Below are 19505 nucleotides of genomic sequence, written 5' to 3' on the forward strand. Positions count from 1 at the left end.
AATCATGGCCAGTTTTATTGAGGCTTCAAACAAATCAGGGTTGAACTCACCATATTCTTGTTTAAAAAAGGGCAATGAGAGCATGGAAAAACATGACAGTGTGGTGAGTGAAATCAAGAAAAAGAAGAAGAAGAAAAAGTTAAAGCTTTTGAAAGAGGCAGGGAAACAAATAGCAGCTGGCTCCAACCCATCACTGCAGAACAGTTTGGTCATAGATAAACCTCAACCAAATCCAGTGGAAAGGACTTGTGCAGAAAATACTTTGCCTTCTATAGCTGGATTTGCCTTTTTACAGAAAGATTCCTCCGAGTCCAAAGGTACTTTGCAGCATTCTTACTGTAACATTCCAAATCCTGAAGCAGAAGGCTCCCGCAATGTTGGTTACAATGTGCACACATATAACAGTGTCTTGTCTAAGTTACAAGATCAGCTAAAGGGCATCTCAGAGGAAAGTGTGCCTCCAGTAGGCAATGAGCAGCATGCAGGAGACTGGATAAAGAGTGATCAGACAGATGGTCAGTCTGTACAACAATCAGGTCAAGGTGAAGACTCTAATTCTGGTGCTGGCCAGTGGTCTTCACACAAGACACCTCAAACACTAGATTTACACCATTCCTCATCCCATCAATTGAGTGCTGAAACAAACAGCAATAACAGTGATTTGAGAGACAATACAAGTGCTAACCATTCTACACAAAGTCCTGTTCCTGTGAAGGGTCAAAGTCCATATGGCCTCCATGATAGGCTTGTCTCTGACCATGAGCAGCAGGCCTCTCCTTTGGACAAGTCAGCCATGTGCTGCGACACCTGTCACAAGGTGGGCAAACAGGACTCCTACTTATGTTCTGCTCATAAAGTGCTGTCTGAAGGCTGTGATAAAGCTGCTGTGCCCTCCTCAGTCTCAGGGGAGTCTACTGTCCGGGTGAAGCTAGAGCATAATGGGGGGTTATGTGTTAGCAACCACATCAGTCCAGTAGAGAGTTCAGGGACTGAAGGGAGAGAACTCTGTCATCAGACTGGTTTTCTCACAGATGATCCCTTCTCTTTTAAAACAAGTGCTGCCTGTGACCTCAAGGATGTGGAGTTTAAATGTGAGGAACAAGATCGACTTGATCGTCTGAAGTCAAACGCAAAGATTGAAATACCAGCCTGCAACTGCTTGGGGCCAGATTGTAAGTATTATGGCCCATGTGAAAACTTGGATAGTAACTTCTTAAGTATGTAGATAATATTGTGAAGTAACTTAGGATCAGTTTAACCAGGGGTATTGGTTTTTGATGGATACTGAAGAACCTGAAGAAGTAATGGTTAACACATACAAGAAAGAACTTGAGTTTTGCTCAAATAGTGCTTTTACTGTGTACTGCAAAACAGTGGTATCATAAAGCTTGGGATGATGTTATGGTATGTTTAAAGAGATATGTTGAAATCAGAAGTGCACATTAATTGCATCTGTAAATCCTCCATTCATTATGATATCTTTCTATGGGTCTATTGGCGAGAATCGCCGGAGTCCCTTTATAGAGGCATGAAACAATGTGAAGAAATTGCCAGAAGTGGTTTCACCCAAGTACGACGTGTTGCCTGTGTGTTATGGTCATATTATTAGCTTCCTTTTGTGATATTTTCCTCGTTGCTGTGTTGGGACTTATATGTTATGATTATGCATTGAATAGAAATTTTAATTATGAATTATGTTTGGAGCTGTGCTTTCATATATTTTTCGTTTATTTTCATGTCACGAAAGGTTATCGAATGAGCTTGAGCTATTTTGAGGATCGTGACGGTAAATGTCATATACCAGTTGGTACGTTGATTGCCTATGATAGCATATGTAGCGAAAAGATTAACACCATGAAAGGTAGACTGCGTTCATGTATTTAACAGCCGCTGATAGTATTTAGGCCTACCTTATGGCAATGGAGCGCGTTGTTGGTCACCAAAATGGTGAAAATAAACAATGTGGAAGTTATCAGATGGCGGGTATGCCATTTGACATTGACCCCAGTACTACAGATAAGGGACGTGCAGGCATAAAGGTGCTTAAATATTAGATGATACGCTTCAAAAATTAAAACAGAGCTCTGACAGTCCTGTCAAAATTAAAGGTAGATCTCTTAAGTAGTTTACGTGCCGACGCTCTCCGAGACGTGTTAGTTTTCAGAAACGGAAGGTTACAGCAAAGGGTGATGCACCAGTATCCGCAGTCGTGGAGAATGACTAATGTGATATTTTTATTTATGACAGTCTCGAGTGTTTGACGTGCAGAAGATGTAGGAAGGGCTTAAAAAAATGGTCATTTGGGTTACTATACAGCAAGTTCTGCTACTGCACTGCATCAAATCATCATCGCTGTCAATGTATGGTTTTCATCCTACACCGATCGACAGTTGTTTGTGTTAAAGTGTCATTGAGGGTCCAGTTTCCAACGTGTACATGTAGCGATGATTTCTGAGGAGAGAAGCTAATGCAGTGAAATAAAACGATCACTAGAGCAGCCAGTCTTCAGGAACACTTTAGATTTGTACTGCCAATAAATAAAGCAGAAATAATACATTTTTGTCTTCTAATGTACACGTAGGCCTCCATTTTGGATTCAGCATTACAAGCGTATCATATTTTGATCCCAAAACGGCAATTGTTCATGTATACAGAAATGACACGTAAAAAAAAAAAAAAAAAAAAAAATTAACAGGTGCATTAGGCAAGTTACCATAGAATGAAATAATATAGCAAGCCCTGTTATAAAATCAGCATGAAAAGGTAAAGTTGTCAGTGAGTTAGTTATGTAGGCCTATGAGCGTCATTTGGATTCATTCCTCCTGAGGAAGAGCTGAAATAATTAACTTATTATAGAATGTCATGCTAAGTCATAATTCTGGGCAATCGACATGTACATATATATACTTGTAGTCCTGTATGTAACTTCAAGAATCACTGTACCGGTATATCTATGTAGGCCTATGCATGTATGCACATGTATGTCTTTTGATTTTCTCAACCCCCTTCACGCAGTCAGCTTCACACTTTCCAGGTTTATTGCCGAGAACACAAAACAGTGAATGTGGTGAGTATTTTCAAAAAATGTGTACTGCAGTAAGTTTCCCTAGTACTCCTTCTCTTGGAAAAGTAGGGATCGCCGCACTACCTTTGAAAATTATTTGTAGCACTGTTTGACTTCTTGGGTTACTGCCCAGTAGTTGATCTTCCTAATTGCATGAATGTCAACAAATTTATTATACAAATTTTTTCATGGTCTTGTGAAGTTATCTGTTAATTGTGGAATGAGCTGTTAATTACGTTTGCTATATGCAATGAACATTTGGATATGATCCTGAAAAGATCAAAAAAAAGGTTGACAGATTGTTCATGTATGTTATGTGTCCTTGCCATACTTACACTGTTGAGATACAACTATACAATGTAAGGACCAAAACATGTGTTACGATATGTTACCTTGATCTGTTGCCACATACGGAAGTGGCACAAATAATAAAAATTTTTATGCTCACTCTAACCAAACAAATAGAAATCGTAACTACTTGGTTGCAAAAAAAATTTTGGGGAAAAGTCTACAATCCTACAGTATGTGATAATATGACGTTCTGGTGTAATGCACTTTAAAGTCCTGTCATGTTGATGTGGAGATGTGTCCTCAATTACAGACAGCATAACTGATAGGCCCTTTGTGGGTTGAAAAGACCAGTGGATTTTACTAGAAGACAATTGGTCATTAGTTGCATGAAAAGAACAATAGAAGAAGAGCAATGGACCCATTTCACATGCCTTGAGCTTTACTTAACTATACATTCTCTGTTGTCTCCTCGCATACGATGCCATTCAATACCATGTAACTTTCATTAAAACTTATTACCGGCACGGATAGCACAGTTGGTAGAGCGTACGCTTCAGGACTGGTAGATCCAGGATCAATCCTTGATCGGTCACACCTAAGACTATAAAAGAGGAAGTTGTAACTTCCTCGCTTGGCATTCAGCATGAGGGGGATAGTGCAACGACTGGTTGACCCGTATCAGTATAATGGCTCGGGCGGGGTGGCTTACTTGCCTTTGGTAAGTCGTCTCAGTGAAACAGCACTAAATAAAAGAGCGGTGGAAATCCGTCCTGCTACAAGGAGGCACATTACACATACATGCACCCTAAGGATTCCTTCGTCGTCATATGACTGAAAAATTGTTGAGTACGATGTTAAACCCCAAGCACTCACTCACTCACTCATTAAAACTTATCTGATGTTTTCCTCATGCTATTTTTTGTAACCACAATATTGTGAAAGCTTTATTCTGCTTAAACAGTATTTGTTTTTAATTTCTCAAGAATGCCATCCTAGAGGTTATGATGTTGTTTGGAAATTTTGGTTAACTTGCTTCTTCAGGTACATATCATTGGATCCTCCCACCTTATCATGGGTTACTACCGTAAACTTTGAACTTCAAGCTTGGGTTATTTCAGGAAATAATTTTCTTTAAAATATTGAAAGAAATATAGGATACTTCAGGTCTTGTTTGGCTTTTTATTCTGCTCTGTTTTTTTCTGTTTTGTAACACGCAATAGTTATCATGTTCAATGCCTTGATCATCACCTTGGTCAGTTTAAAATCATGATGGACCCTTGCTGCATTAGTTTTACATTTATCTGTCAATTATATGGAGATGACCAAAGCATATTATTTATAAATCCTTAATTGTCATCATAACTGTATACCTATTAACCTGTATGTTTATGCCTCCTACTCATCATGCATGGACATCATAATAGAGAGTTTCTGTAAAGCCTTGTGTACAGATGAAATCAACTGAGCCGAAGATATACAGGGTGGGTGTCGTGTGGTCATGCACATCTGGTGACTTCTCATCGTAATATGATTGAATCATTGTTAAGTACTATGTAAAAACCCTAGCATACATATATACATACATACATGAGTTAACAAAGCTGTGGCAAATGTGTAAATCATGGTTTAGTTTATTCCATTATAAACACTTTGTAAAATGTATTTAAGTCTTTATCTTTTGGCACAAATACATGCACATCCAAGAAGGTTTCAAAATATTGGAGTAGCATTTTAATCCTTGATACTTTACCTCACTCCAACACTGGATATAACCATTACAAGCCATCAACCACCTGAACATTTCAAGAGCATTGTCCTGTGACATATGCCAGGACTCATTATGGCTGATATAGCTGGCCAAGATCAGGTGGATAAAGCTTCCAGAGACATTGGTGAGGGCTTTGACAAGTATTGAGAGTAGTTTTCCCTGTCCTCTGTTGTAGGTGACAGTGTATCCAGGTATACTAAAATGTGGATGAGTAAGGGCAGGAAAAAATGCTATCAGAACCCTTTTCTTTTCACAGTTTGGAAGAAGTAAAACTATTAATTAATACAGACATTATCAAGTGAAGGCAGGACAAAAAACTATGACAGCCTTGGCAATTATATACATATGCATGCGTTGACACTGGAAGGAATTTGCAGCCTGCTTGAGATCAGATTGATGTGGAAAGGGAGACTACTGAGGAACAGTTACATGTGTAAGAGGATGCATGGAAACAACAAAGTTGACAAGTAATGGAGCATGAACATGATTGGATGAACACCTGACCATTTTACCATACCTGTACATTTTTGTAACAAGCTGTTGCAAGATATAAAGAAAATGGGAATCTCAACTGTCAGGATGTGACCAGGAAAAGCTTAAAGGTCGATTATTATAATGGCCTTCATAATAATTGCTACCACAAGTTAACACTCGCTTATTTTTTAGGTAGTGCAAAAATATAACCTCATAATTGAGAAGTTAGTTCAAATTACATATTTTGACCATGGCTGTTGCTGTATAAGTGAACATTTTTTGTAGTACAGAGTCAGAGTGAACTGCTTGTCAATGAAATAATTGTGAAATTTAGATGACTTATACATCTGTATGGGTAAGTTAAAATAGCAATACAAGTGTACAAGTTATTTTTATTAACTGAGAAGGTTTTAAGATTCATGCTGTAGATAAAATGATAAGATCAAATTAATACGTAAAACCGAAGTTGGATGAAAATGGCAATTGTTTCGCATTTGTGTAAACACGATTTGGGACTTCTTATCCATTTTAATAAGTTTGTATATAAAATAGTATAACACTTCCATTTAGGTCTAGAGTGAAACAGATTATTGGCATGTGATGGATCGCCAGGGAAGTTTATTTGAGATCTAGTAAAGTGACCTTGGATGAGTTCTTGTACGGGATCTATAACAAAAACCAGCATTCTGGAAAATGACCGTCAATTTTTTATTTTTTTATTTTTTATTTTAGGAAAAGTCCCCCCCCCCCCCCCCGCCAAAAAAAAAGACCGAATGCCAGACTGACGCGTCGTAATCGTATAATCTCCTGTTGTATCGGTACAGCACTAAGTTTAACTTTGACTTGACGTGAGGTTGATTTCAAAATCTGATCAAAACAAACTTAGAAACTTAAAACGTCATGGGATACGAAGTACTAGTGTACACGTCTGTTTTAGTAAATAACTTTCACGCCACATGTGAAGATATAGCCATGCGGAAATCCGTAGAACGCAACAAATATTGATCATTTTTTAGCAAAGCCGGTTCATTTGTCCGTTAACATATTTGTAGTTATTTATTAGATATTACCATTATAAAACGGTATAAGTGCATTAGGAGACTACCTGTAAGGTTGTGTGGCGTTCGGTGACTGATGGTACTGTGCGTGTTCATCGTGGAGGTACATGGCATGACTCAGGGAGGGCCTTCATCTGGAGGACAGTGAAATCGATAATTCTGTGGCGGGAAATGTTCATCGGTGGGAATATAACACGTGTCAGCGGGTAGAAAATAGCGGTCAAAACGGATAGAAATTGTTCCTGCTTAAAACAAACAAATATATAATGGTTTGTTGACAGTAGGCAGAATTTATTATTCCATAAAAGTATTCCATCTTAAGGAAGGAAAGAATTGAGCGAGTGGAAAAACTTAACTGTTTCCAAGGTAGCGAACACATACAATGATGGCGCCGTGCGGTTGTCAAAATGAGTGTTCGGCATTGTCGACCTTAGGGACAGGTAAAGCAGTCTCTTTACTCTTTAACATGTCGCATAGGCAGAAGAGGTTGAATGTGTATAATGCTCTTCACGTGGGAAGGACTTATTCGGTGTCTTTCGACCTAATGATTGCGGTTCCAGTATGAATGGATCGTTTGCAGTGGCAGCCATCTTTGAGGTAAGTTTGTGTATTGCCCACTGGGTGTCTGTTGTTAGAGGCATCATAGGCTGGGCAGAGGCCCTTGGTTGGTAAGGGCATACAATGGGCAATGCACACAGGCTAACCACAAAGATGGCTGCCATTTTAAAGCATCTGTACAATACCGAGCACGTGAAGGCTTGACAAACACACAGTTCTGACCGCAATGCCGGACTAGATAATCAGGGTTTTCTGAGATATCTGTGTTAATGATTTCTTTTGCTAGTATTATTTGGTGTAAATGTATATTTTGTTAATTGCATGAATGAAAACCAGGAGGTAAACTGCTATTGATATCAACGTAAGCCGTATCGAACGTTGTACAAAAAAACTGAAACCGAAAGCGCCGCATCAGTCGGATAATTTACCTTTTAACATCAGGGACATCATTTATACAGACATGCCCTATTATTTTTATAGGCTTTTAGTGTTACAGTGCTGAGTTACTTTTTATATCTGTCACACATCCCACCGTAGAGGACAGCAGTCACGTGGCAGACGATTTAAGAGCTCCAGAAAGCAGATTTTTTAAATGCAATCCGTTTGTTTGTGAGATTGTCGTGACGTATGATGATCAGTTTGATGAATTAAACTGCAAAGCTCCGAACATTATTTGTTGAATATGGGATATGCAATGTTGATCTAAAGTATAGCATTTAAATGAGAATAAAACTTGAAATATCAACTGAAACCAACCTGAAAGTGAGCGGTCATAATATCACGTTGTTGATTATATCTTGTAAAGTTGGTAGTACAGGACAAATATACCTGGGTATGAACTGTTGATGTTATGACATTCCAATTTTGCTATGACATTCGGTATTTTGTGAGTTATGCAGATTGCATAAGCTGTGATGTGAACTAAACTTCAATATCACATTAAGTAGTGCACCAGAGAGTGCTCTGAGGTTTTGTTTTTACCCAGTGGCCATATTCAGATGAATAGCATTGTCATGGTGATGTACGTGTAGGTTCATTTGTGCGTGGTGAACTGGTGTATGTATCTTTATGACATTTGTTGAAATTGTTTTTTTGCCCCTTTTGAAAATTAATTTTCTTGGGCCTTATTTTTCTGAACTTGGACAACATTTTTGTTGTGAAAATTGATATGTGGCTCAGTAAAGCTAGCATTATATCTTGAAAACAACCAAGCCAAATTCAATGAAATTTCTGTCATGGATTTATGGATGAGTCCCGCAGTAGATATTAGGTTGCAGTGGTCACAAATAAAGGCTGACCTATTGTCTCGGGTCAAAATTAACATTTGGCAATAATTCTCCAAAACTGGTGATCCAGCTTCAGTGAACCTGCACACATGAATTTCATTGGTGGGTTCCCTGTTTTTATTAGTGTGTGTTAGCGCAGATGTCATTTGATCTATTTTTTCAGGTCTTTTTTTGATTTGTAACACTGCAAAGGTACAGAGCCATATTCACTGAAACTTTTATACATGGGGTGGTATTCCCATGACTGTGTTTCATTATATGTTGTAATGTTGTCTTGTCACAATTGTAATATTGCCTCACATCAAAGTCTAACGTGTTCATGGTTGTTTTACAGATCAGTATAATGAGGCGAGTGAGGGTCCATTTTACACTCATTTAGGGGCAGCTTCGTCCATTGTTGCAATCAGGCATATTATGGAAGAAAGGTAAGTTGCCAGTTCTGAAGACATTCTCATAGATAACTAAGGCTTTTATTCAGAACATGATTTACATTGATGAATCAAGCTATTCAGGTGGTAGATACTAGAAATAATTGTTAAACATAATCATTTACTGAATTCATCAGATGAATTTTATAAAGTGCCAAAATGTGTACATGTATATAAGGATTTACACCAAGGCTGAAAGAATTACACAATAAAGGCCAGCATTTAATGGCCCGAGGAAATGTCTGAATATATACATCATTTTCATTCTTACATAGACTGTTATCTTGGTTCCTCTGAATGGATTAATGAATGTATTGGTGGTTGACATCTGCTGATCTTTTTTTGTAGGTTTAAATTCAGGGGAAGTGCAATCAGAATAGAAAAAGTAAAGTATACTGGGAAGGAAGGGAAAAGCTCTCAGGGCTGTCCAATAGCTAAGTGGGTAAGCTTTTCTCAGAACTCTCTCACCATGTAAGTGGATAAGTTGTTCTCAGAATTCTCCAATAACTACATGTAAGTGGGTAAGTTGTCCTCAGGAATCTTCATTAGTGAAGAGTGTAAGGTGTTCTCAGGGCACCTGAGTTAAGTGAGTAATTTGTTCTCAAGGTTGTCTAGAAGTATATTATTTCACAAGAGGAAAACTCCATGAATTTGTCATGATATCAGTATCGCATAAATATTGCACAGGCATTTGGCTATATTAACACTGTAAACATTTTCAATAGAAAAAGAAATATCAGACCTTCATAGAGTCATGATGCAACAAATAATTAAAATCTTACATCCAAAGTTTAAATTTATTTATTTATTTGATTGGTGTTTTATGCCGTACTCAAGAATATTTCACTTATATGAAGGCGGCCAGCATTCTGGTGGATGGAAACCGGGCAGAGCTCGGGGGAAATCCACAACCATCCACAGGTTGCTAGCAGACCTTCCCACTTATGGCTGGAGAGGAAGCCAATGTGAGCTGGACTTGAACTCACAGCGACCGCATTGGTGAGAGACTCCTGGGTCATTACGCTGCACTAGCGCGCTAACCAACTGAGCCACGGAGGCTCCCCCCCCCCCCCCCCCCCAAAGTTTAAAGGTAATCATCGTACTAATTTGTGATGACTGTGTGTTGCAGATTTTACGTCGCTCAGGTCCGGAGGAGAAGGTAATGTGTATAGTGAAGCACAGAGCGGGTCATGTCTGCCCTACAGCATTCATTGTTGTGGCAATTGTGGCCTGGGAGGGACTGCCTGCACAGATGGCTGATGAGATGTACAACTATGTGGTCAGCACTGTCACTACCAATGGCTTTGAGACAGACCGGCGATGTGGAACCAATGAGGCGTAAGTAATTTTATGTATAAGTTTTAATGCCTCACTTCAGTGTTACATCTTGGAAATTAATATCATAAAAGTGATAGCAATTTAAATGTACTGAAGATAACCCCAAGCCCAGCCAAATAAGTTCTACATGTAGGTCACAGCTTAATTATTTTGTTTGTAAAGGTTAATATGGCTTTGGGCTGATTCAATTAACTTTGACCATTGGTTTGAAAGACAAACTGTAAAAGAAATACAGCGGAATCAGGATTTCATCCAACAGCAAAGGATATGTATTTACTGGGCTGTTCTTCCTCAGGAAAACTTGTGCCTGTCAAGGCTGGGATCTCCAACAGAGAGGAGCATCTTTTAGCTTTGGGTGTTCATGGAGCATGTATTTTAATGGGTGTAAATTTGCAAGAAGTAGGGAAGCCAGAAAGTTCAAACTCAAGGACACATCAAAGGTTTGTACATAAATACCCCTTTCTTTTTTGGAAATTCTTCTCAGCATTAATGGCAAACTCATTTTACTTCAATATTTTCTGTGGTTGTTAGTTTTTGTTGTAAAAGACCATGTTTAAACAAAGTATACTCAGTATAAAAACCATTCCAAGTATAATCTTCATGATGTATTTTGCATTCTGCTTTACACTGAATAAAATGCAAATGAAGTTTGAAATGCCACAGTGGATATTTTAGACCATGTTTACCGAGCTGAAGAAGAGTTAAGAGTACTACATCTGTATGTGTATTCAGTGTAGAAATATAACAGTCTGCTTAGAAAAGAGTCTTAAGAACGTCACCGTGAATCTTTGTCCAAAATGTCCACCATAGAACCTCAGTGAGTCCTGCATTTTATTCACTGTAAGAAAGATGTAAAAAAAAAATATGAAAAGCATATTTAGAATCTCCATGAGATTCCCATTCAGATGATATGTACCTCATTTAAAGATAATTTCTTGAAAAAAGTACTTACTTGTATGCAATAATTATAGTATATATTAATTATTTTTCTTTGCCAACTTTTAATAAGGAACGGGGGTAACTCTTCTGATGGATACTTAGTGTAGGGATAAGATTGTGCTGATGAGGCTGTTTTATTGTCCAGGAGGAGGAACTTGAGGCACATTTCCAGCAGTTGGCCACGCATGTTGGGCCTCTGTATAAACAAAGTGCTCCGGAGTCCTACAACAATCAGGTAATAAACCAGCAGCAATTTATGTCTTGCATGCATGATCTGAAAACTTTGAAGTGTCTACAAAATTTGTGTAAGCTGTTCTAACTGGATATTTTATTAATTTTACGATGTCCTGAAATTAATGACACAAAAGAAAATATTTGTGTTAAATTTCTGTTTCATAGTTCTTTGTGTTGATGAAATCAAAATTATTTAAGAAGTACTGTTTTTAATGGGGGAGTTTCGAGTTCCAACTATTATATCATTGAAGTTAGAAAAGGCCCAGCTGTATCATGTGACCTGTCAAAACTATTTTTGATCAGATTCACTATAACATGGGCGTCTGAAGAAATTGTCATAAAAAGTCTTTTAGATTGGAGGAATAATAGAGTGGATTGAGAATCTGAATGTGAACTTGAGAAGTTCCTAAAGGAAAGAGGTGTCTTTTGTGCCTCTGGAAAAGGCTGAGACAGGTGATCAGTAAATTAATGTCAACAAAGGATGCCTAACATTTTTCATCGTTGACATGACAGAACTGTTTTTACCTTTGATGACAAAAAAGTTCCAACTTGAAACTCCCCTATTGTCAGACATTCCCTGCATTCTGCAGATATTGTTTATCTCCAAAAAGCTGTCTTTGCGGCACCCATCCTGTGGAATATGACAAGGAACAGTGGTGTATTTATGACTGATGTAGAAAGTCATCCTCTTTGTTGTGTTTTGTGATCTTTAGATAGCCTTTGAAGAGCAGGGTCATGAATGTCGGCTTGGAAATGAGCCAGGCCGTCCCTTCAGTGGTGTGACAACATGTATGGACTTCTGTGCTCATGCCCATAAAGATCTCCATAACATGAACAATGGATGTACAGTGGTGAGTTAAAGAGCAGATCTACAAACCACCAAATTTTTCTTCTTATAATTCGCATTTCATGTAGTCTTTATGTGGTGAAAATAGAAGAAATATAAACATGATGATTTAATGCGTACATTTCCCAAATAAATCATTGGTCAGTTACTTGCGACATGCTTTAGTGATGAAGTGTGACCGTAATGTTATAACATTGTCTTTTGTCAATCTTCTAGTACAAGTTGTTACAAGAGAAAATAAGTGATTGAATATATTTGACAAGTTCAAGTGTATTGATGTATATTTGATGTAATATCCTGTAAATATTGAATTTTCATGTTGAATGATCATTTCTTCTAAAGACTTGTAGTGTTCATGAATTGCGTCAGAAGTATTGGTGTTTCATGTGCACTTACTTTATTTTAGGTGGTAACCTTGACAAAACATCGAGGGTTTGAGAAGCCTGATGATGAACAGCTGCATGTCCTACCGCTGTATATCCTGGACAGTACTGATGAGTTTGGATCAGAGGAAGGCCTCTATGAGAAAGTAAGAACTGGCTCTCTTGAAGTGCTTCACAACTACCCAATGGAAGCCAGGATTAGGGCCTATCCACTTACTCCCAAGAAACGTGGCAAAGGAAAGAAAGATAGTCCCTCCAAGAAAGACCTACAGAAGGCAGAAAATAGCGCACAATATCCTTCACAAAGTCCAAAAGACACTGGTGCATCTCTGTGTGAGAGACAGTTGCAATACCAAACAATGCAAGAGCTACAATTTCAGCGTCATCAGCGACTTCAGAAGAAGATGCGGGAACGAAATGCGATGCACGGTGCCTTTCAAAATAACTCAGGTAAACCAGGTTCACAAATGCTGCCAAATCCATTGACATCAAATGAAAAACCCCAGCCAGGAACAGGGGTTCCCCAGCAAGGCCATCATCTTTACCAAGCTTTCTGTAGCTACTTTGAAAAGTTTGGTACTTTTCCTCCACAGCCTGTTCCACAGTCCAATCATGAAGCTTCTCCCCATTTACAACAGCGGCAGCAACAACCACAGCCATCACAACAGCAGCAGGCATTACAGCAGAATGATGGTCAAGTGACCAGTCACTCCCAGGGTATGGCAGCTCAGGCACCAGTCCCTGTAAGCCAGTCTCCTCATACACCTTATCATGATAGTACGTACCCTGTCCATAACACCAACACATGTGGTCAGCCTTCAGGACAAGACTTAAACCACAGAATGAACGGGATGTTGCCACCAGCTGGGATGTTGCCACCAGCTGGGATTCCCGGGCGAGATCATGCAGCTCCATTTCCCCCAAACCCTCAGCAAAGCCCGAAGGACTGTTTCCAGTCAGAGCCTGGGTTTGGTCCAGGACCCGATGGTCCTTCTCCTAGCAAGAGACCTCTCATGGAGAGTCATCAGTACATGAACCATCCTCAGTCGCCATTACATCTGTTGTCAGAAGCAGTGTCAATTCGTAGTAAAGCCATGGATAGCCATGTGACTAATGAGACCAGCTCCACAAGTCAGCAACAGTGGCCATGGCCGAGTGTCAAACAGGAATATCCTGCTGCTCCGCTAAATGGGATGCCTGCTCCTGAAGGTGCTAAACCTCCCCTTTCTCACCCAACTCAGCCCATGAGACATGAGGTGAACTTCAACTTTGGGAGTGACTCCAGACCTGACTGTGTGGATGGCTGTATGAGGGACACTAATTTCCTCTCCGCAGAGATGGAGTATAACGAGGACAGTTTCCTGGACCCTCATATTGGAGGGGTAGCTGTTGCCCTGACACATGGTTCAGTTTACTTTGAGGTTGCCAAACGAGAGCTTCACGCTACCACAGCTTTACGCAGACCCAATCGCAAAAACCCCACTAGGATTAGTATGGTGTTTTACCAGCACAAAAACATGAACCTACGGCATCACGGTTGGTATGAAAATGAACGCAAAGCAGAAATGATGCGAGTGAAGCGCCTAGAGCGAATGAAGGAAGGTGGAACCGTGGAAACACCATCTAAACCCGGTCCTAAGAAGAAGAAAAAGAAAGCTGAAGAAGTGGACTTTGCATCTACGTCAGCAGCTAAGTATAAGTACATGTTGGAGGCTCCTGTTGATCAGGCAAATACGATGACGACAGACTCTATAATAGTGCGATGGATAGATTCACAGCCAATGGTGACTGGCCCTTACCAGCGGTGGGTGTCCCACTGACCTATCCAGTACTAACCAGTATGCCTCTCGCAGGACCAGCCATAGATTTGTGAAATGTCTTACAGTAACAGAGAATCATTTTGGGAAGTACCTAAAACAGTCGCAAGTTCATTTTGTGCCATTTCAGTAAGCCGAGACTCCAAGACCTATTGGATTTGGTTGTCTGAGGTCAGCAATAATACCATTCACAGCTTAAACACAGCGATCCATTTGAGCACAGTGATTATCGAGAGCATTGCAAACACTGCTGAAAATACATTTTTGCCATAAATACCTCTACAAAAAATGAATGAAATGAATTTGAGAAAGTTTTAGGTTAATTTCCAATTGGCGATTTGATTCCATTGGATTTTGTTTGACATTAGGATTTAGGGTGGGTAAAGTTGCTGTCTGGATTCCACAAATATGGCTCATATGACATCCTTATTGTACTGTATATATCACTGCCACACTACTCATCGATGTCAATACTGGTAACAATCCTTTGCAGCAATGGACCAGATTTGTCAATCCAGAAAATACCTGGGCACATTTGTTTTGGAAAAGAATTTGAATTTAACATATTTCACATTTGAGTCGTTTTTTGATGCCATAAATTTCCATCGGCATATATGTGTATACCTCTACCACAGAGCTCTATGTAAGGCAGCATTGGTTCATGTCATCAAGATCACGCTTTATTTGCATGCTGTTCATAAATGTCACATTAACTTGCCAAGGATTTTCATAGAACCTCTCAAATCAAAATGGCTATCAGGTGTTGTTGGGGTGTGTGATCACATTGTTTGATTGATATCATGTTTGATACATGTTTGGTCCACTTTTCTTCATGTTTGATGGCCTCCAGTAAGTGGAGATTACAGTACCCTGGTGCCAGCCACTCATTTCACACCACATTTCAGACTCATTGTATCGGACTGCCAAAACTCTTCATTTCCAATGTTTGATATTTTGTCTGATATATGTCCAGTGTCCAGGAATTTGTGGAAAATTTGTACCTTTATATCTTTTCACTCAGCATTTAATTTGGACAAATCTTTACCCTTTCCAATTAGTTAAATTTAAGTGTAGACATGTGATGTATTTACAAGTTGTTGATGGCACAATGTTGCAAAAATTGAAGTACTTGTAATTATATTTTGATCTACCCGGACTTTTTTAAAATAGAATCAAGTTTATGTGGTGTCTGTTAATCTCAAAGAGTAGTGTAGTCTCTTTACTGTTCCGTCTTGGTATGTGTCCATGTTCCTATTACACAGTTTGGTTGTTTCAGTGTTTTTCGGTGTTTTATCATAACAAGTGCACAGTATGACCTAATTTGTACTACACATCTTGCTTGGATCATCTCTTAATTTGTAGTTCTCTTCCAAGTTTTGATTTTGTTGGTGTTAAGTTTCCTTTATCTGTTGTCAGTGTTTTACCATTTTGAATGGAGTGTTTTAATTTGTTACTTTTTCAGTTATTTACATACACTGCAAATTTTTGAGAGCTCTTTCTACGAGTTGTTATGGTTTGGTTATGTTTTTTAACAAGAGGTTAAAATCGTGTTGTTTTTTTTTTTTTAATTAAATTTTTACCGAAGGCTGTTATTTCAGTTGTATTTTAAATTGTGACTTCATAAATTCTTACTATTGTTGTAAGTATTGGTAGTTAACAAATGTTTTTAATTAATATTGACTGCTGGAATATGGCAGAAACACTTACAGCATCAACAATCAGCACATGTTTATCTGACATAATATTTGCAGTTGTTTAAATGTGAAATTATAAACAAAAACTTGTCACTTGAGTGTATTATTACATTATTTTGGGTTTATAAAACCAGTTTTGGTAGTTATGTAGTTAACTGGATAACAGCTTAACTCGCCCCATGCTTTTATCACTTTGGTACCTGTAATTTGATAAAGGCATTTTGAGGTTAAAATATGTTTTAGCATACAGTTTTACTTTTACAGTGTGTATTGAACGATAAACTTGTCTTGTCTTGTCTTCAGTACATTGTAAGCCGTTCAGTAGATGACATGTGTCTAAGATTGACAGTTTTATGCAAATCTCCTTTCCTATCTGTTTAGGGATGGTTATTCTCTTGTTCACATTTTTCATGTGTGTTTGTATTTTCCAGGAGTTATCACATATCTCCAGGTCTTAAAACTTTCATACCGCATGTTTCTGTTCTATTTTCTCAGAATAGTAGTTAGTACTATAATAATTATTTATTTCCCCAAGAGGTCTGTTTTGTAGTCTGTACTTTAGGGTGTTGAAGATTCCAAATGGAATTTTGAGCTTAATCTACATTCTCTGTCTGCCTCTCTCTCCCTCCCCCTCTCCCAATACCGCAAAATGTGTGGGGGTGGGGGCGGGGTCCTGTAACATGAGTTGCCAATCACAGCTTTATGTTACCTCCCTTGTCTCACGATAACAGCTGTGACATAACCCAAATTCTCTCTGTAGTTTCTAACGTGCGAAGCATGCAGACCTTTGGTTATGTCGATATGGTAACAGTTATATTATAGTGACTGGCGGATTTCATGGCAGTAAAACCCAAAACATCAGCTGTTGAGTGCGAAAAAAACGTACTCTTCTCTAAAACACAGATTGAGTGTAGCCAAAAAGGTCTCAATTTTACAAAACCTCGTAATTTAAAGCGTGAGATGTTCACAACTTTTCATCTACAGGCGAGGAAGAGACAAATTGTCTGCGGAATTCACTGGGTCTTTCAGTCCAGTGACTTGAAACCGTCTCCAAAACTATCACTTTAACATACTCTTACTGTGCCCATTGTGAGTATAAAGTGGTATTTAAATTAAAAGAGAAACAAGCCTGAATTTTTAATTTGCATAAAGGAAGCACCATATAATAGTCAAACCATGATTTGAAAATTAATGCATAGAACTCGACTTGACTCGAGTTTACTTACCATTTTGCCTGATGTGACGTAAAAATATTCTTTATGTGATGCCGAGTCCTTTCCGCTTAATCGTCAGGAATGGGTGATGACATGAGTTTCGGAGTGAAAAATGGTCAGACATTGTGGAAACAACAGAAATATTTTGTTTCCGTATGATCATGTGAAACATACAAAAGAGAGTTAAATACTTTGTGTAGCTTTTCTTCTTCTTTCTATCTATTGTTTGTTTATTTTTTTTTAGAAGAGCGAGGTTTTGCGGTGCTAACCCTGGTAAAGCGCTCTCTAAAATGCACAATTTGCGTAAGAGAGCGACCTCAAGGGAGGTAATTTGGCGGAGGAGCTCTATTCACTGCGTGTTGTGTAGTATGACATGCGTGTAGATTGGATTCCTGTTGCTACATTGATAATGTAATGTTACTTATTGTAAGTCAGATGTTATGTCTGATCTTTGAAGAAGATTCAAGATACACATTTTTTGTAGATTTATACTGAAGGGAGCAGTAACTGTAAATTCTTGTTGTTCAACGTTAAAAACAAGTGGATTTTTCTGATGTGTATACCATAGTTAATAATTATGTTAATGAACAGTAATACATAAGAAATGTATGTAATTTGTCTGCCGCAAGAGAATTTCAAGCACAATGTTCGTTTTTGATGACATATGTAAATTTTAGGTCCAGATATGTACAACTATTTGCACAAATTTTGATGTTGTAAAATAATTCGTATAAATTTGTACAGATACACTTTGTAAATATAACGTCAAATCTAAAAATATTTAAATAGAGACTGAGTGGGCGTATTTATAAGTATGTATTTACAAATGTGCTTGCTGGAGCTATAGGTGGGACATGCAGTGGTTAGTTTAGGAAGATAGTTTACTTGCTCAGGTGCAAGTGTAGGTGAACTTGTCCTTTGGACGAGGGCCTGAATTACTACATTTTCTGACGGAGTGTACATTGCAAGATTCAGGGAACTTGAAAATATTTTGTTTTTGTTGTAATTGTATGGTGGTTGCTGGCCTGCAGATTCTGTTGATCGCCTTGTGTAATAGTATTTGCTATTTAATGGTTTAACTCAAGGTGACTTCTCTGCAGTAGTTCGGTTTTAAAACTTTGTCCACAGTTAGAATCATGTAGAGTGTTATTCCGTACTGTAGTTACGTGTGTTTGTGCTGTATCTGTTTTCTGATCACTACAGTTATTCACCCAGGTTGCTATAATGTTAAATGGGGAACACACACACACACACACACACATATATATATATATATAACATGTCGTCTGTATACTAGCTTGTATTTATGATGTCTTGATGTAAACCAGTCATTGATAATCACATCTGTACAGTACATGTAGATGTGCCAACCTGAGCTGTTCTAGGTAATTATGTAAAGTTAAATATTTCTTGATCTCAGCAAGAATGCAGTGAGTGCAGTCTTGTATTAAGTGCAAATGGCTATAGTGTCAGTGTGTGGTGTAGCGTGCTAGATCTCTCATAGTAGGCATCAATGTGAGCCTGTTATTTTGATGGGTTGAGTTGGATCTTGCTGTTGTGAATGTGACCACAGTGGTATTTTTAAAAACTGACCATTCTCCATAACAATATCAATCTAGGGTGGTCATCTTCCCATAGTCTGTGTTGTTTGTGGTTCTTTTTATTGTAGAAGAACATATTATTGAGTTATTTTATGTTTTATATTTTTAACAAAAAATGTTTGATGTTGCCAGTCAACCGGATATCATTATAAACACAATCATAATTTCCCATTTGGCGCGAATACTCGTACCGTAATAAAAAGATAACTTATTGTAACTGTCACCCTTGACTTGATGGAGTTATGTTTCGTTAATTTGTCTTCGTGTTATAATTTTTTAAATTACATTTGAACAACTACATGAAGTATTTATCTTAATGCCAGGTGTTTAACGCGACACTCTACACTATTATATCAAGTGACGATAGCGAGGTTTGTGGTTCGCGGTGCTAAACTGACTCACTGCACCATGTACCTGACAAAACTGTTTTCATTACTGCCTTGGACTTCATTGTTTTAAGGCAAGGGTGTGATTTTAAGAAGAAATAAAGGTATGCAAAAAGAACAAAATG

The 19505-nt window shown here is 38.3% G+C and overlaps 1 protein-coding gene across 1 annotated transcript; it reads left to right on the forward strand.

Moving 5' to 3' along the window:
* Window positions 1–4: 4 nt before the first annotated feature.
* Window positions 5–18625, forward strand: LOC135471317 (methylcytosine dioxygenase tet3-like). Its single transcript, XM_064750502.1, has 8 exons — window positions 5–1172; window positions 8834–8924; window positions 9276–9369; window positions 10057–10265; window positions 10561–10705; window positions 11350–11439; window positions 12152–12289; window positions 12692–18625. The coding sequence occupies exons 1-8, from the start codon at window positions 5–7 to the stop codon at window positions 14486–14488; spliced, it is 3732 nt and encodes a 1243-aa protein (XP_064606572.1). The 3' UTR covers window positions 14489–18625.
* Window positions 18626–19505: the final 880 nt, after the last annotated feature.

Source organism: Liolophura sinensis, chromosome 1 (assembly GCF_032854445.1).
Source record: "Liolophura sinensis isolate JHLJ2023 chromosome 1, CUHK_Ljap_v2, whole genome shotgun sequence".
Taxonomy (NCBI): Eukaryota; Metazoa; Mollusca; class Polyplacophora; order Chitonida; family Chitonidae; genus Liolophura; species Liolophura sinensis.